At 44.8% G+C, this 17,051-nt stretch overlaps 1 protein-coding gene across 2 annotated transcripts in view; it reads left to right on the plus strand.

Moving 5' to 3' along the window:
• Window positions 1–17,051, plus strand: part of USP50 (ubiquitin specific peptidase 50) — a 44,492-nt gene that overhangs the window by 12,553 nt on the left and 14,888 nt on the right. The window contains exons 4-6 of one of the 2 annotated variants that reach the window (XM_006168760.1): window positions 181–390; window positions 2,275–2,420; window positions 4,727–4,859. In XM_006168760.1, the coding sequence (XP_006168822.1) occupies window positions 181–390; window positions 2,275–2,420; window positions 4,727–4,859 (489 nt within the window). The remainder of the gene's footprint in view (window positions 1–180; window positions 391–2,274; window positions 2,421–4,726; window positions 4,860–17,051) is intronic. The other variant, XM_014584259.1, reaches the window with a different exon arrangement.

Here is a 17,051-nt window from a genome sequence, read left to right on the forward strand (position 1 = left end):
GGGGTGATTTCTCGCTATCTCTCTGTCTCTCTGTCTTTCTGGCGAGCGCACATTGCCCTATAGCAAAAAAAAACCTCCACAAAACTCTCAAATAATAATAAGTAAAATTAAATAATTCTATCAAAAATTTTTGTTTTGCTATCCAGTAGTTGACTGGGGGGGATCTGTTCCTTAATTCAGTACCACCGGAAGAGATCCTATGAGAAGCGATCCACCCAGCAGTGCTGCAGGAAGGTCATTGCGAGCGAGACGTCCATCATCACGCAGCTGTTTGAAGGGCAGCTCCGCTACGACATCGTGTGTTTAAAGTGTGACAACTGTGCCCACAAGAACGAGGTCTTCTCCATCCTCTCCCTGCCCATTCCATCCGATTACGAGTGCTCCCTTCAGGTAGGGGTGCTGTTCTCGCGGCCACTGTCTTGTTCTGCCCCCTGCCCTGCATTTTCTCAGGGCCATTTGCTACATTTTTAAGTTACTGGGAATTCAGTTGTGTTTCTAAACGTACCCAACAAAATGGGGGCACTGAGAAGTTGGAACAGTAGACGGCGTTTGTTTAAGCTATTGAGATGGCTTGGTGCATACAGAGAATTTATAACATCTTGTAAAAACATTCACTCTTCCTCAACCCAGAGGTTCAGATTGGGAATTAGATATAGCCTTGAGCACTTATGTTTTGGAAAAAAGCTATGGGACCAGCAGTTGACATAATGGCTATGTCGCTGGACTCCCACGTAGTCAACCGCGGTTTGAGTCCTGGACCCGTCGGCTTAAACACACACCAGGCCCGGGTGCGTGCGTGCCCAAGATCCTGAGAGGAGAATAGAGGAGAAGGGATTGCGGCGTGGCCATCCCCTCTGGGGGGTGATTTCTTGCTTTCTGTTTTTCTCTGTCTCTGTCTTTCTGGTGAGCACACGCGCCCTATAGCAAAAACCTCTCAAAAAAAAAAAAAAGCTATAAAATTTGTTGGAAGGAGATAGTGGACTCTAGTGCCATGGCTTACCTAATTTTCTTCGCCACAATGCCAAAAATTCACCTGGAAGTGGGGGTGCAAGGGTGGGGTGCGTGGGGTAGAGGTAAACAAAGGCGGCCAGGAGCAATACAGTGCCTTATAGAATTTTACACACTTTTATTTTTATTTCTTTTTTTAAATATTAATTTAATCTTATTTAGTATTCTTATTCTTATTTAATTTGACTTGAGAGAGACAGAAGGAGTGAGGGAAGGTGAAAAAGCAAGCCACCAGGTCCAGGACTTGAACCACCGTTGGCCATGTGGGAGTCCAGCGCCTCAACTACCATGCCACCTGCCAGCCCCTTACTTTTCTTTCTAAATTGTGAAAGCAATTCTATGGCTAAAAGTTTTCACATACCAGAATTGGAGAATAGAATCCTATTTCTTATTCACAGCTGGGCTTTGCTCTCAGATCAAACCATGGGAGATTGCTGAAAAGGAATTGCAAACACTGAATGAGGAGCGGGAGGCGTACTGAGGGCACGTCAGTGCTCATCTTCCTCCGCAGACTAATGGCTTAATCGAAGAACCAGGAGGCCTGGCACAGTGACGATAGCTCCTAGGACTGTGGAGTCTAATGTCTCTCTTTTCTCACGTCTTAATTTTGGGCCACCCTAACCCCTGAGATACGGTCATTTTTTGGGGGGAGAGGTTTTTGCTATAGGCCATGTGCGCTCACCAGAAAGACAGAGAGAGAGACAGAGAGACAGAAAGTGAGAAATCACCCCCCAAGGGGGATGGCCACGCCAAATCCCTTCTCCTCCATTCTCCTCTTGGGATCTTGGACACGCACGCACATACGCCCAGCATGAGTTTAAGCCACCGGGTCCAGGAGTCGAACCACAGTTGATTACTGGGAGTTCAGCGACATAGCCATTACGCTAACTGCTGATCCCGAGATATGGTCATTTTTTAATCACCAGATCACTTCAGTGATGAGATAAATGACATAAAACAGCTACCTGACTTCCTCAGTGGAAAATGCAAAGTCAATATGGTTCTGAAAGAAACCAGACACACGAAAGTGCTGACTCACAGATTGTAAGTGAGATGGGCACTGGGATGCATTTTGGTATCTCTGAAAGCGCCCCCCTCCTCCCCCGCTGCTAGGTAGATTTTGTAGCCATCTGGCTGCAGATGGTGACTGGAATCTCTGGACTTGCTGACTTCGAGAAAAACACCACGGCTCTTTCCAAGTTCTAACATAAACAGAGACCCAGGTTCTATCTGGTCCAGTGGGTCACAAGTGCTTTTTCTCCTCAGCAGGACTGTCTCCAGTGTTTTTTTCAACAAGACACACTGACCTGGAACAACCAGATGCACTGTTCCCTTTGTGACACCATGCAAGAAACAGCTGTGAGGGCCAGCATTTCCAAAGCACCAAAAGTAGTTATTTTTCACTTAAAAAGGTATGTGGTTTGACACTTTGTGAGCAGATAACTTCTGAATAGCTTTAATGAGATATAATCCCCATGTCAACAATGACCCCATTTAAACTTCAAAGCTATTTATTATATTACATTATTAATTTTTAAGAATTGTGATAAATATATGTATTTTTTTCATTTTAACTTTATTCATTTATTTATTTATTTATTTTGGTTAGAGTGCATGTGTGCTTGCTGAAGAGTGACAGAGAGACAGAGTGAGAGAGAAGTGAGAAATCCTCCCCTTCAGGGGGATGGCCATGCTGCAATCCCTTCTCCATTCTCCTCTCAGGATTTTGGGCACAAATGCACATGCGCCTGGAATGTTTCTCCAGCCACCAAGGCTGGGACTTGAACCTCACCGTTGACCATATGGGATCCAGCCACCTAACCACTAGACCATGGAGTCAGATCATTTTAGTAAATTTAAGTGTACGGTTCATTGGCATTAATTGTGTTCACGGTGTTTTGCAACCACCATCATTTCCAGAACTTTTTCATCATCCCAAACAGAAACTCAGCACCGACAAAGCAGTAACTCTCTATCTCTCCCTCCCTCAGCCCCTCCTAAGTCCTAATCTACTTTTCCTCTCCAGAAATGTGCCTATTCGAGGTGCCCCATATAAATGGAATCGTATAGCACTTGTCCTTTTTTGGGCTGTTTCACTTAGCAGAATGTTTTCAAGGTTCATCCTTGTAGCATGTTCCAGAATTTTCTTCCTTTTTATGGCTGACCAAGATTCCATTGTGTGTATGTATCACATTTTGTTTTCTATTCATCTGTTAATGAACATTTAGATTATTTTCATCTTTTGGTCTTTTTTTTTAAAAAAGAATTATTTTATTTAACTTTATTTACTTATTGTAATTTGATCAGAGAGGGAGAGAGTGAGAGCTAGAGTGAGATTGACAGAGAAAAAGAGAGAGAGAGAGAAGGAAAGTGAGAAAGCAAGCTGCCAGGCCCTGGACTCAAGCCATGGTTGGCCAACGCCCTTAACCACCATGCTACCTGCTGGTCCCCCATCTTTCGATTCTTATGAATAATGCTGTAAGATAGATAGGTTATGTGGAATTCTATGTTTCAAGGGTTTGGGGGTTCTTTTTAGTGTTTCATTTCTTTGTCATAGAGTGTGTGTACTCACCAGAGAAAGGGAAAGTGAGAAATCAGCTCCTGAGAGGATGGCCATGCCACAATCCCTTCACCTCCATTTTCCTTTCAGAATTATGGGCAGGCATGCATACACGCCTGGCTTGATTTTCAAGACGTAGGGACTAGGACTTGGACTGTGGAGTCAGCTATGTGGGGTCTAGAACCTTAACCTTCATGCCACCTGTTGGCCTAAACATAGTATTTTTTCGAAAGCTCTCGAGTGATTCTTTTTTTATTTTATCTTATTTTCTAAAAAAATTTTTAAAGAGGTTTTTGCTATAGGGCTCATGCGCTTGCCAGACAGACAGCACTCTCATTTATTTTAAAGAGAGATTTTTGCTATAGGGCATGTGAGCTCACTGGAGAGACAGAGAAAGAGAGATGGAAAGTGAGAAATCTCCCCCCCCACCACCACCACCAGGGGGGGATGGCCCCACCACAATCCCTTTCTCCTCTCGGGATTTTGGGCACACACACACACACATGCAGCTGGTGAGTTTCGAGTCGCCGGGTCTAGGACTTGAACCACGATTAGCCACGCAGGAGTCCAGCAACATAACCGTTGTGCCATCTGCTGGTCCTCTGAGTGATTCTGATATGAACCCAGATTTGGGAACCTCTGATCTGGGCAGTAACATAGAATGTGAAAGGTTGTTCACAAAATTTTCTTATTAAAGCATATTAAAATCTCAGAGCTTGAAAATGGGATGCTGCCAAGGAAACGTGCTGAAATCCAGAGGAGGAAAGGCGGCGCCAGCTTGCCTAGAGTGAACGGCCTCGCCCGTCCAGAGCAAAGGCCTCAGGAAGTTCTCAGGGCCGTTTCCTCCCCCTCACGCTGAGCCGCCCTGTCCCCTCCTTCCCCCCAGGTTCAGTTTGGCTTGAATCTACGGGACCTCACTCGGACTCCGAGTGTGACTGACTCTTGGCCACTCCAGACTTACTTGTGGTGAGGCGCATGGGTGTGCTGTTTCTACATATAGTTAGATATGCAAAAAGTCATTTATGTACAGGTCTGTACCAAATAATCTTTCCAAGAAAGTGCTTTTCATTGTACTTGCAATTTGTCAAGGTGCATGGACTTCAGCCATGAGTGGTTCGCAAGCTCACTCTATATTTCATCCATTTTTTCTGCTTCTAGGTTCGACATTCAGGGTATGACAAAAAGGAAACTGAGGACGGATATTCATTACCCACTCACTAACTTGGACCTCACTCCTTACATCTGTCCAGTTGCCCGGAAGCACCCGAAATACAGCCTCTGTGCAGTGGTGGTGAGTAAAATACTAAGGCCAGTAGAAGCAACACATTTTAAGGGACATTCTAGAATGATCTGTTTGAGTCCCTATGTCTTTTCTCCCTGACTTCTACACTTTTTTTCCAAAAGCAAAACGAAACTCCCTGCTGTGACTGAACACAGTAGAGCGCTGTGAGGGCATGCCCTCTTCACCCTCTCCTCACTCCCCTCCACTCGGTGCCTCCCAGGGGCTCCCGAAGTCTGAAGTCCGTCCCAGTAACTTTATGGTGAAAATCACACCTCTCTCTGTGCCAAAGCCCTGAAGCACGAGGTGCAAAACTGGCACAAGGCTCCATACCTGTCCGCAGCCGGTCCTAGGGAAACCTGGGGGCTTTTCCTGCTTCTGAATCAACCGTGACCAATGAGGGTTCCCTGAAGGAAGGAAAGCATGGAGCGTAATTCAGACCATGTTATCAGAACTTCCCAAATCAGCCATTCCCAAGGAGCAAGCTGTTCTCTGGGTTTCTTTCTTTTTTTTTATTTGGAGAGGTTTTTCGCTAGAGGGCGTGTGTGCTCGCCAGACAGACAGAGGGAGACAGAGAGACAGAAAGCCAGAAATCACCCCCGGGGGGGGGGGGGTCACGCCGCAATCCCTTCTCCTCCATTCTCCTCTTGGGATCTTGGGCACGCACGCACACATGCCTGGCGTGAGTTTTAAGCCACCGGGTCCGGGACGTGAACCGCGGTCGACTACGTGGGAGTCCAGCGACATAGCCATTACGCTAACTGCTGGTTCCCTCTGGGTTTCTATTCTAAATCATGCTGTTAAAAATCTCTTTGTGTGTGGTGAGGGAGGGACAGCAGGTGGCGAGGTGGTTAAGGGCACTGGACTCCCACATGGCTGACTGCTGTTTTAGTCCCGGACCTGGCAACTTGCTTTCTTGCTTTCTCTCTCTCTCTCTTTCTCAATCTGGTCAAATTAAAATAAATAAGTAAAGTTAAATAACTTAATTCTTTTAAAAAAAATCTCTTTCAGGGGACCAACAGATGGTGTAATGGTTACATTGTTGGACTCCCAAATAGTCGACCGTGGTTCATAGTCAACCATGGTTCAAGTCCCAGACCCGGCAGCTTAAAAAGAACTCTGGGTTGGGACCAGCAGTTAGCATAATGGCTATGTCGCTGGACTCCCATATAGTTGACTGCAGTTCAAGTCCCGGACCCAGTGGCTTAAACTCACGCCGGGCGCGTGTGCATGAGTGCCCAAGATCCTGAGAGGAGAATGGAGGAGAAGGGATTGCAGCGTGGCCATCCCCCCAGGAGGTGATTTCTTGCTTTCTATCTCTCTGTCTCTCTCTGTCTGTCTGGTAAGCGCACACGCCCTATGGCAAAAACCTCTCAAAAAACCATCAAACAAAAAATCCTCCTTCTGGGCCCATATGCATGTGAGAGAGCCAAAAATCCCCAGTGGAAAATAGAGGAAAAGGGATTGTGGCATGGCCATCCCCCCGGAGAGTGATTTCTTACTTTCTGTCTCTTCATTTCTCCAGCAAGTACACGCACCCTATAGCAAAAAACCTCTCTTAAAAAATCTGTTTCAGAATATACTCATTTCAGACTGGATCTGGAAGTTCAGTTGTGTCTGTATAGATGGGTGGGGCTCCCACCAGAGCCTAATAGGATTCACCAGAATCTTCTGCTATACTGACGTCTAGTATGCCTATTCATCTTATTGTTGATTATTATACTTTAAAATGTTCATCTGACAGGTCTTCCTACTAACATTTCTCAGGACGGTAACTTCAAACTTTAGGGAAAAAAAATGATTGTTGGAGTCAGCAGGTGGCTAAGGTGCTGGATCCCACATGGGTGACCATGGTTTGAGTCCCCAACCCAGTGGCTTGAGAATCAGTCCACATAGGTATGCATGTGTGCCCAAAATCCCAAGAGGAGAATGGAGGAGAAGGGATGACGGTATGGACCTTGCCCCTAGGGAGGCGATCTCTCACTCTCTCCGTCTCTCTCTGGCAAGCACGTGTACCCCATAAGAACAACAAAAAAAAATCCCTTCATGTTTTCTTTTTACTTCCAGCTTTGACATTCTCCTTCTTTCCTATTTATCTTGCCCCCAAATATAGGTTTCTTCTTTTACTCTTCTATTTGGGAATCTAGAGTGGCATCTTCTTTGCTATCACGTCTAACAGACTCTAATGTAAATTCCAAATTAGTATAGAAACGGCCTTCCATATGTTTTTAACTTTTTTTTTTTTGAGACGGTTTTGCTATAGGACGTGTGCACTTGCCAGAGACAGAGACAGAGAGACAGAAAGCAAGAAATCACCACCCAGGGGGGATGGCCATGCTACAATTCCTTCTCCTCTATTCTCCTCTTGGGATCTTAGGCACACACACACATGCACCGGGTGTGTTTCAAGCTACCAGGTCCGGGACTCCAACTGTGGTTGACCATGCGGAAGTCCAGCGCCTTAACCGCTGTGCCACATGCTAGTCCCTTTGCCCATTTTCGAATCCAGTGGTTGTCTTACTATTGAGTTGTTCCAGTGCTTTATGTATTTTGGATATTAGCCCCGTTATCATACAAGTTTGCAAATGCTGTATTTTCCCCACTCTGTGGGTTGTCTCTTTGTTGTCTCCTTTGCTGTGTAAAAGCCTTTTAGACTTATATAATCCCACTTGTCTAATTTTCTTTTGTTACTTGTGATTTTTTGGTTATACCCAAAATATCATTGCCCAGACCGATGTTGTGGAGCTTTTCCCTTTGTTTTCTTGTGAGAGTACAGTTTCAAGTCTTCTATTTAAGTCTTTAATCCATTTGGAGTTGACTTTTTGTTTATGCTATGAGATAAACATCCAATTTTATTCTTTTGCGCATGGATACCCAGTTTTCCCAACACTATTTATTTATTTTTATTTTTTTAAATTGAAATTTAAGAATTTTTTAAAATGTAAAGTTTTTGCCATAGGGCATGTGCACTCACCAGAGAGACAGACAGAGAGAGGGAAAGTGAGAAATCACACCCTGAGGGGATGGCCACACCCCAATCTCTTCTCCCAGTCTCCTCTCAGAATTTTGGGCATGCACACACACATGCTTGGCATAATTTTTCAAGCCATTAGGTCCGGGACTTGAACCACAGTCAGCCATGTGGGTGTCTAGCACCTTAACCACTACACCACTTGCTGAACCCAGAGATTTTTGTTTTCCCTGTGAAAAAATTTCACTTGAATTTTCATAAGAATTGCATTGAATTGTAGATAATTTTGGGTAGTATGAATTTTTTCCCTTTTTTTAAGAATTATTTTATTTAACTTAATTTTATTTTGACCAGAGAGGAATATAGAGAGAAAGAGACAGAAAGAGAAAGCCACCAGGTCTGGGACTCGTACTGCAGTTGGCCATGTGGGATACCAGCACCCTTAACCACCACACCATCTGCTGGCCCATTTTGGGTAGTATGAATATTTGAACAGTTTCTTTTCTCAGTTTTATGCATTATTCTCTTAGACTTTTGCAAGTTGCTTTTTTCATTGAATATTGTTTTAAAAATTTACCAATATTGCTGCATGTGGCTATTTCTCAGACATGTATGAGCTGTATGACTCCATGAATTATCCACTGCCCTACTGATGGACATTTTTATTTTTTTGGAGAGGTTTTCGCTATAGGGCGCGTGCGCTTGCCAGACAGAGAGAGAGAGACAGAGAGACAGAAAGCAAGAAATCACCCCCCGGGGGGATGGTCACGCCGCAATCCCTTCTCCTCCATTCTCCTCTCAGGATCTTGGGCACGCGTGCACACGCGCCCGGCGTGAGTTTTAAGCCACCGGGTCCGGGACACGAACCACGGTCGACTACGTGGAAGTCCAGCGACATAGCCATTATGCTAGCTGCTGGTTCCCCTGATGGACATTTGACTGCAGCATTTTGCTATTATAAATGTTGTGGACATTCTTGCATGGATGGTGTGCGAGTGTCTCTAATACACTTGGGAGTGAAATCACTTGGATCGCAGGGTACATGCATGTTTAACTTCTGAGGTGACGTTATGGTTTTCAAAGTGGTTACACTAATGTACACCTTTAGCAGTATCTACAGACTTCTTATAGTTGATGTGAAATTATCTCTCAGTATGTTCATTTTTTAAAAATTATTTTATTTAACTTTATTTATTCATTTATTTATTTTAATTTGACCAGAGAGAGAGTGAGTGAGAGAAGAGAGAGGGAAAGTGCAAAGGCAAGTTGCCAGGTTGGGGACTCGAACCATGGTCAGCCATGTGGGAGTTCGGCACCCTTACCCACCACGCCACCTGCCAGCCCCATCTCTCATTATGTTCTTAAATTTCATTTTCCTGATGATTAATAAGGTTGAGCAACTTACCATATATTTTTAGGCAGTAGTTTGTCCTATTCTATGAAATGTCTTTTACATATATATAAACGTTACTTTTCTTTTTTCTGGATTTGAAGTTCTTTCTTTGGTTTAGATAATATTTGTGACATATGTTACAAATAACTTGTCTCAGTTTCTTTTTTTTTTTTTTTGAGAGGTTTTTGCCATAGGGCGTGTGCGCTCGCCAGACAGACAGAAAGAGACACAGAGACAGAAAGCGAGAAATCACACCCCGGGGGGATGGTCACGCTGCAATCCCTTCTCCTCCATTCTCCTCTCGGGATCTTGGGCACGCACGCACACGTGCCTGGCGTGAATTTTCAGCCACCGGGTCCGGGATGCAAACCACGGTCGACTATGTGGGAGTCCAGCGACACAGCCATTACGCCAACTGCTGGCCCTAACTTGTCTCAGTTTTTGATTTCCTCTTTTTGTTCCTAACTTTGAAAACTTTTCTTTTAGGTTTTTGCTATAGAGTGTGCAGCCTTGCTAGAGAGACACAGAAAGAGGGAAAATGAGAAATCATCCCCAGGGGAATGGGAATGCTGCAATCCCTTTTCTTCAATTCGCCTCCTGGGATCCTGGGCATGTACACACACACACACACACACACACACACACACACACACACACGGCCAGCATGTTTTTCAAGCCACCAAGTCCTGAACTCAAACCACGGTTGGTCACGTGGGAGTCCAGTGCCTTAAACACTGCACCACCTGCTGGTCCCGTTGAAAAAGCTTTTATCGCGCGAATTCACATACCGTATGGCTCACTTACATGTGTGCAATGCAGTCTTTCGGTATATTCAGAGTTGTGCGCTCGTCACCACAAGCCGGACGTAGAACATTTTCATCATCTCCCAGAGAAACCCCATAACCTTTCTCCCCCACTAGCGCTCGGCAACCACTCATCTACTTTTTCCATGTGTCGTGATACTTCGTTCATAAATAATTCAACATGTATCTCAGCTGTAGTCTCCTATACCCCACAACACCAGCATTAACTATAAAACAATGAAAACTTCCACCACTTATATTCATAAATCCTTATTTAAATGTCAACTATTTCAATGTTTGTTTGTTTTTTGGAGAGGTTTTTGCTATAGAGAGCGTGAGCTTGCCAGAAAGACAGAGAGAGACAAAGAGATAGCGAGAAATCACCCTCCATGGGGGATGGCCACGCCACAATCCTTTTTCCTCCATTCTCCTCTCGAAATTTTGGGCACGCACGCACACGCACCAACGTGAGTTTAAGCCACTGGGTCTGGGACTTGAACTGAGGTTGACCACATGGGAGTCCAGTGATATAGCCATTACTCCAACTGCTGGGCCCCCTTTTGTATCTCTTCTAAGAAATCCTTTTCATGACCAGCAAATGGCATAATGGTTACATTGCTGGACTCCCACATGGTCGACGGCGGATCAAGTCCTAGACTCAGCAGCCTAAAACTCATGCCGGGCACATGTGTGTGTATGCTCAAAATCCTAAGGGGAGAATGGAGGAGAAGGGATTGTGGCATGGCCATAACCCCTGGAGGGTGATTTCTTGCTTTGTTTCTCTGTCTCTTCAGCAAGCACATGCGCCTTATAGAAAAATATAAAAACAAGGGGGCCAGCAGGTGGCGTGGTGGTTAAAGGAGCTGGACTCCCACGTGGCCCACCGCGGGGCCAGTCCTTGGCCTGGCAGCTTGCTTTCTCACTTTCTCTCTCTCACACTGTCCCTCTCTGATCAAATTAAAATAAATAAATGGATAAAGCTAAATAAAATAATTTTTAAGAAATCACTGGTTCCTTTAAAAAAATATATATATGCATTAAAACAACAAATATCTCTTTAGATACTGCTTTCACTGCCTAACCCCTATTTTGCTATAGATCATTTCAAACACATACAAGAGAGGACAGCATAATCACCCTCCAGGTATCTGTTCGCTATGTTCAACGACGATCAACTCATCATTAATACTGACCCATTCCCTTCCCTTTCAGTGTATTATTTTATTTCCATTTTTTTATGTTTATTTATTCATTATTTTGCTATTGGGTGCATGAACTTGTTGGAGAGACAGTGAGAGGGAAAATGAAAAATCACTCCAGGAAGTGATGACCACCCCAAAAACCCTTCTCCATTCTCCGGTCAGGATTTTGGGGATGCGCATGCAACCAGAGTGTTTTCTTTTCTTTTTGGAAAAGTTTTCCTATAGGGCATGTGTGCTTGCCAGAAAGAGAGAGAGAGTGAGAAATCACCCCCCGGGGGAATGGCCATACCACAGTCCCTTCCCCTCCATTCTCCGCTCGGGATCTTGGGCATGTACGCACACATGCCCAGTGTGAGTTTAAGCCACTGGGTCCGGGACTCGAACTGCAGTCCACTACATGGGAGTCCAGCGACATAGCCATTACACCAACTGCTGGTCCTAACAACCAGTGTTTTTCAAGCTACTGGGTTCTGAGACTTGGGCCGCACAGTCAGCCCCGTGAGATCCAGCAGCCTTAACCCAGCATGCCACTGGCTGGCCCTACATTTGTCAGACCTATACCAACCTTTTTTGCTTGTTCTCTGTTTTGTATCTCTTCTTTTTAACTCAGTTTTATTTGTATGGCACTTATTCCCAGGAGACTTTTCAGTGAGGGTATGTAATCCTAAAGTCTTTATCTTTGAAAAAATCTATAGTTGGGGGCCAGCAGGTGGCATACTGGTTAAGGCACTGAACCCCCACATGGGTAACTGTGGTTCGACTCCTAAACTTGTTGGCTTGAAAATCACACCAACCACTTGTGCGTGTGTGGCCAAGATCCCAGGAGAGGAATGGAGAAGAGACTGTGGCATGCCCATCCCCCTGCGGGTGAGGATGATTTCTCACTTTCCCTGTCTCTCTCTCTGGTGAGCACACATGACCTTGAACAAAAACCTTACAAACAAAAACCCTACAACTTTAGTTTGCTAGCATTCTTGAATATTTACTTTAAAAAAAATTCTTTTGGGGGAACCAGCAGTTAGCGTAATGGCTATGTCGCTGGACTCCCAGGTAGTTGACCACGGTTCGCGTCCCAGACCCAGTGGCTTAGAACTCATGCCGGGCGCGTGTGCGTGCATGCCCCAGATCCCGGGAGGAAAATGGAGGAGAAGGGATTGTGGTGTGACCATCCCCCTTGGGGGGGTGATTTCTCGCTTTCTGTCTCTATGTCTCTCTCTGTCTGTCTGGCGAGCACACGCGCCCTATAGCGAAAACCTCTCCAAAATAAATAAATAAATAAATAAAAATAAAAAAAAAATCTTTTTGAAAAGGTTTTTGCTATTGGGCGCGTGCGCTCACTGGAGAGAGAAAGGAACAGGAAGTGAGAAATCACCCCCCACCCCCAGAGACAGACAGAAAGCAAGAAATCACCCCCCCCCCTCCAGGGGGAATGGCCATGCCACAATCCCTTCTCTTGGATTCTCCTCCTGGGATTTTGGGTACACACACACACATACCTGCGTGATGTAATTTTGTTTTTTGGAGAGATTGTTGCTACAGGGTATGTGTGTGTTCTTGAGAGATAGAGAGACCAAAGTGAAAAATCACCCCACACGGGAATGGCCACGCCATAATCCTTTCTCCATTCTCCTCTTGGGATTATGGGCATGCACACACATCCAGTGTGTGTCAAGCTGCTGGTCTTGGGAATTGAACTGCAATTGACCACGTGGAAATCTAGTGCCTTAACCACTATGCTACCTGCTGGTTCCATCTTATTTAATTTTCCATGATTCAGACTATATTTTCAATCACTACTCTATTTGTGGTCATTTCCTCACTTCGACTTTTTTTTGGAGAGGTTTCTGCAATAGGGCACGTGCACTCACCAGAAAGGGAGAGAGAGACAGAGAGACAGAAAGCGAGAGATTACCCCCCAGGGGGGATGGCCACGCTGCAATCCCTTCTCCATTCTCCTCTTGGGATCTTGGGCACACACACGCGTGCGCTTGGCGTGAGTTTAAGCAGCCAGGTCTGGGACTTGAACCACAGTCGACTACATGGGAGTCCAGCGACATAGCCATCTGTGCCATTATTCCAACTCCTGGTCTCCCCCCCCCCTTTTTTTTCCCCCTTAGTTTCATTCTTTTAAATTTTTTTTTCAGATTTTTGCCATAGGGTGCATGTGCTTCCCAAGAAAGACAGGCAGTGATAGGGAAAATGAAAACTCACCCCTCTGGGGTGATAGCCATGCCATAACCCCTTTTCCTCCATTCCTCTCCTGGGATATTTGGGCATGCACACACACATGCCTAGTATGATCTTCCAAGTCAACAGGTTTGAGGTTTGAGCCTTTGTCGCCATGTGGGACCAGCGCCGTAACCACACCACCTGCTGGCTGTCCTCAGCTTCACTTGGCTATTTTAAAGATTAATTAATTTTATTTTAAAAAAAGATTTAATTCTATTTGTTATTATTTTTAAATTTGATCAGAGAGAAAGGGGAAGCGAGAAAGCAAGCCATCAAGTCTGAGTCATACCACTGTCAGCCATGTGGGAGTCTAGCGCCTTAACAACCATGCCACCTGCCAGCCCCAAATTAATTTTAATCTCACCAGAGATAGACAGACAGAAGGAACGTGAGAAAGCAAGCTGTCAAGTCCAGGACTCAAACTGCAGTGAGCCATGTAGGAGTCCAATGCCTTAGCCACCACGCCACCTGCAGGCCATCCTCAGCTGCGTTTTTTCCTAAAGAATTAATTTTTTAAAAATAATTAATTCATTTTAATTTGACAAGAGAGAGAGAAAGAGAGATAGACAGACAGACAGCGGAAGTGACAAAGCAAGCCACAAGGTTGACTCCGTGATTGGCTCTGTGGGAATCCAGCGCCTTAACCATGACGCCACCTGCTGGCCTCCTCAGCTTCATTATTTTTATGAGAGATTTTTGCTATAGGGCACGTGTGCTCACCAGAGAGACAGAGAAAGACAGAGAGACAGAAAGCGCAAAATCACCCCGCTCCCCGGGGTGATGGCCACGCAGCAATCCCTTCTCTACTTTTCCCTTGGGATTTTGGGCATTCATGCATACGCATTTAGCATGAGTTTCAAGCCTCCAGGTCCAGGACTCCAACCGCAACTGGCCATGTGGGAGTCTAGCAACACAGCCATTTCGCCATCTGCTGGTCCCACTATATTGGTATCTTGTGCAGCCTGTATTAAGGTGCATCAGTTCAGCCAAGTAGTCCACAAATACTTCCCGTATTAAAATCACAGGATTCCCACCCACACAGGTAAATTCACATTGCAAACTAGTGAGACGGCAGGACTGTGACAAGTTCCCAGGGATGGCTTCATTCTCCGTTCTCAGTCAAGCCAACATGGCACTGGGAGGTAGATTTTCCCTTGGTTTATCCTTTCATCACATTTCAGGGTCCCAGCTTTGTGTACGGATCACTCCAATGTCTCACCTCGCAGGGGCCTAAGATTTTACCTCTAAAACTGGATCACCCAGGTTGGAAACCAGGCAGTTATGGAACCGTCTGACACCGGCTAGCTCCTCTTTTCTTTCCTTTTTGCCCTAGGGAATTACCCTCAGTAAAGTCAGCTACACATTTCAAAGGGGGTTACAAAAGGAAGGTTTTTCCCTCTAGCTAGCTGTCTGTCACAATTACTGGAAACGAAAGTCTAGAAAGATGCTTCACTTCCTTCTGCCAATTTTTAAAAAAACACATTAATTAATCAACAATGAACATTAAACTGTACTGTCCAATTTCTTCAGAACAGGAGTTCCTCCTCCGGAAGTCACGTTCTGAACACAGAACACCCACCAGATGTTTTTCTCATTCAGATTGTATCACACTATTAGGGGCACCATTTTTTTTTTGGGGGGAGGTTTTCGCTATAGGGCGCGTGCGCTCGCCAGACAGACAGAGAGAGACATAGAGACAGAAAGTGAGAAATCACCCCCAGGGGGGATGGTCACACCGCAATCCCTTCTCCTCCATTCTCCTCTCGGGATCTTGGGCACGCACGCACACGCGCCCGGCGTGGGTTTTAAGCCACGGGGTCTGGGATGTGAACCGTGGTCGACTACGTGGGAGTCCAGCGACATAGCCATTACGCTAACTGCTGGTTCCCGGGGCACCATTTTTTTAAGGAAGCAAAGGCATGCTGGCTTAAGGTCATATGACAAGGACCTAGATGTTTTAAATATTCATTTTGGGATAGTTTTGTAATGTGTAAGGAGAGACAGAGAAGATGAAGATCTAAGGAAACGTTAAGTATCTTGCGCTAGCTCCAAGACACGCAGGATATCTGATAACAGTTGTATAAGATAAGTCAAGCCTTGCCATTCTATGTTAACAGATGAGAAACAAAGTTGAGAAAGGTTAAATAATTTCTCTGAGGTCGCTGTGTATAATAGATGAGGTCTGTGTAATATTATACACCAGCTGTCAGTAACCTATTCTGCAAAAGGTCACATACTCAATATTTTGGGACTTAAAGGTCATGTGGCCTCTATTGCAATTAAATTCTACTGGTGTAGGGGCCAGCTGGTGACATGGTGGTTAAGGAGCTGGATTCCCACATGGACAACTGTGGTTCAAGTCCTGAACCTGGTGATTTTCTCTCTCATGCCCTATAGTGAAAAATAAAAATGAAGTTAAATAATTTTTAAAAAAGAATGATTTTATTTAACTTTATTTATTTTAATTTGACCAACAAAGGACAGGGCAAGAGAGCAAAAGTGAAAGAGAGAAAGGTTGAGAGAGGGAGACGGAAAATGAGAAAGCAAGCCACCAGGTCCGGGACTCAAACCACGGTTCGTCATGTGGGATCCAGTGACCTTAACCAAGCCACCTGCCAGCCCCTAAATAAATAATTTCAAATTTTTTTTACTGGTGTAGTTTTAAAACAGTCAATGAGACAATATAAACAAGTGACTGGCTGTGTTCCTATACATTTTATTTAAGGAGGACACTCAAATTTGAGTTTCACAGAATTTTCACATAGAGTATATTATTATTTTTAGTTTTTTGCCATAGGGTGTGTGCCCTGGCGGAAAGGAGACAAAGATAGGGAAGGTGAGAAATCACCCCTCATGGAGGATGGCTACACCCAATCCCTCCTTTTCTGTTTTCCTCTGGGGATTTTGGACACACACACACACACACACACACACAATCATGTGCCTGGTGTGTTTTTCAAGTTGCTGGGTGTAGGACTTGAACTGTAGAGTCCAACACATGGGATCCAGCGCCTTAACCACCATGCGACTGGCTCCACAACAATATATTATTCTGAGGAATTTTCTTCCAACTATATAAAAATATAAAATCCATTAAAAAATTTTTAATTTATTATTATTTATTTATTTAAATTTGAACAAAGACAGAGAAAGGGAAAGAAAACAAGAAAGCCACAGGTCTGGGAGGGACCCGAACCATGGTCACCCATGTGCACCTCCACCACCACACCACCTGCCTGCCACATAAAATCTGTTCTTAACTCACAGTCCATGCAGAAACGGAGCAGGCTATATTTGGTCCATGGGCCACGGTTTACTAACCCTTGATCTATACCATACCATCTTCTTGGAAATAAGGTCCTCCAGTGTCTTTGTTTCAGAAAGAAAGTGGGGCAAGTTCATTTGTAAGACCCTAGGTGATCGAGGGAGCACTGCTACATGGGTCCTGCAAGGTGTGTTTATGTAGTGGTGTGCAGTTTAAATGTCTTATTCCAATGTTACATGCCTATTTCAGTCTTAGCCTATTCTTAAAATTGAACTGTTTCTTTTCTCAAGAGTTTTTTTTGCTACAGGGCACATGTGCTTGCCAGAAAGACAGAGACAGAG

Source organism: Tupaia chinensis, unplaced genomic scaffold, assembly GCF_000334495.1.
Source record: "Tupaia chinensis unplaced genomic scaffold, TupChi_1.0 Scaffold146140_1, whole genome shotgun sequence".
NCBI classification, from domain to species: domain Eukaryota; kingdom Metazoa; phylum Chordata; class Mammalia; order Scandentia; family Tupaiidae; genus Tupaia; species Tupaia belangeri.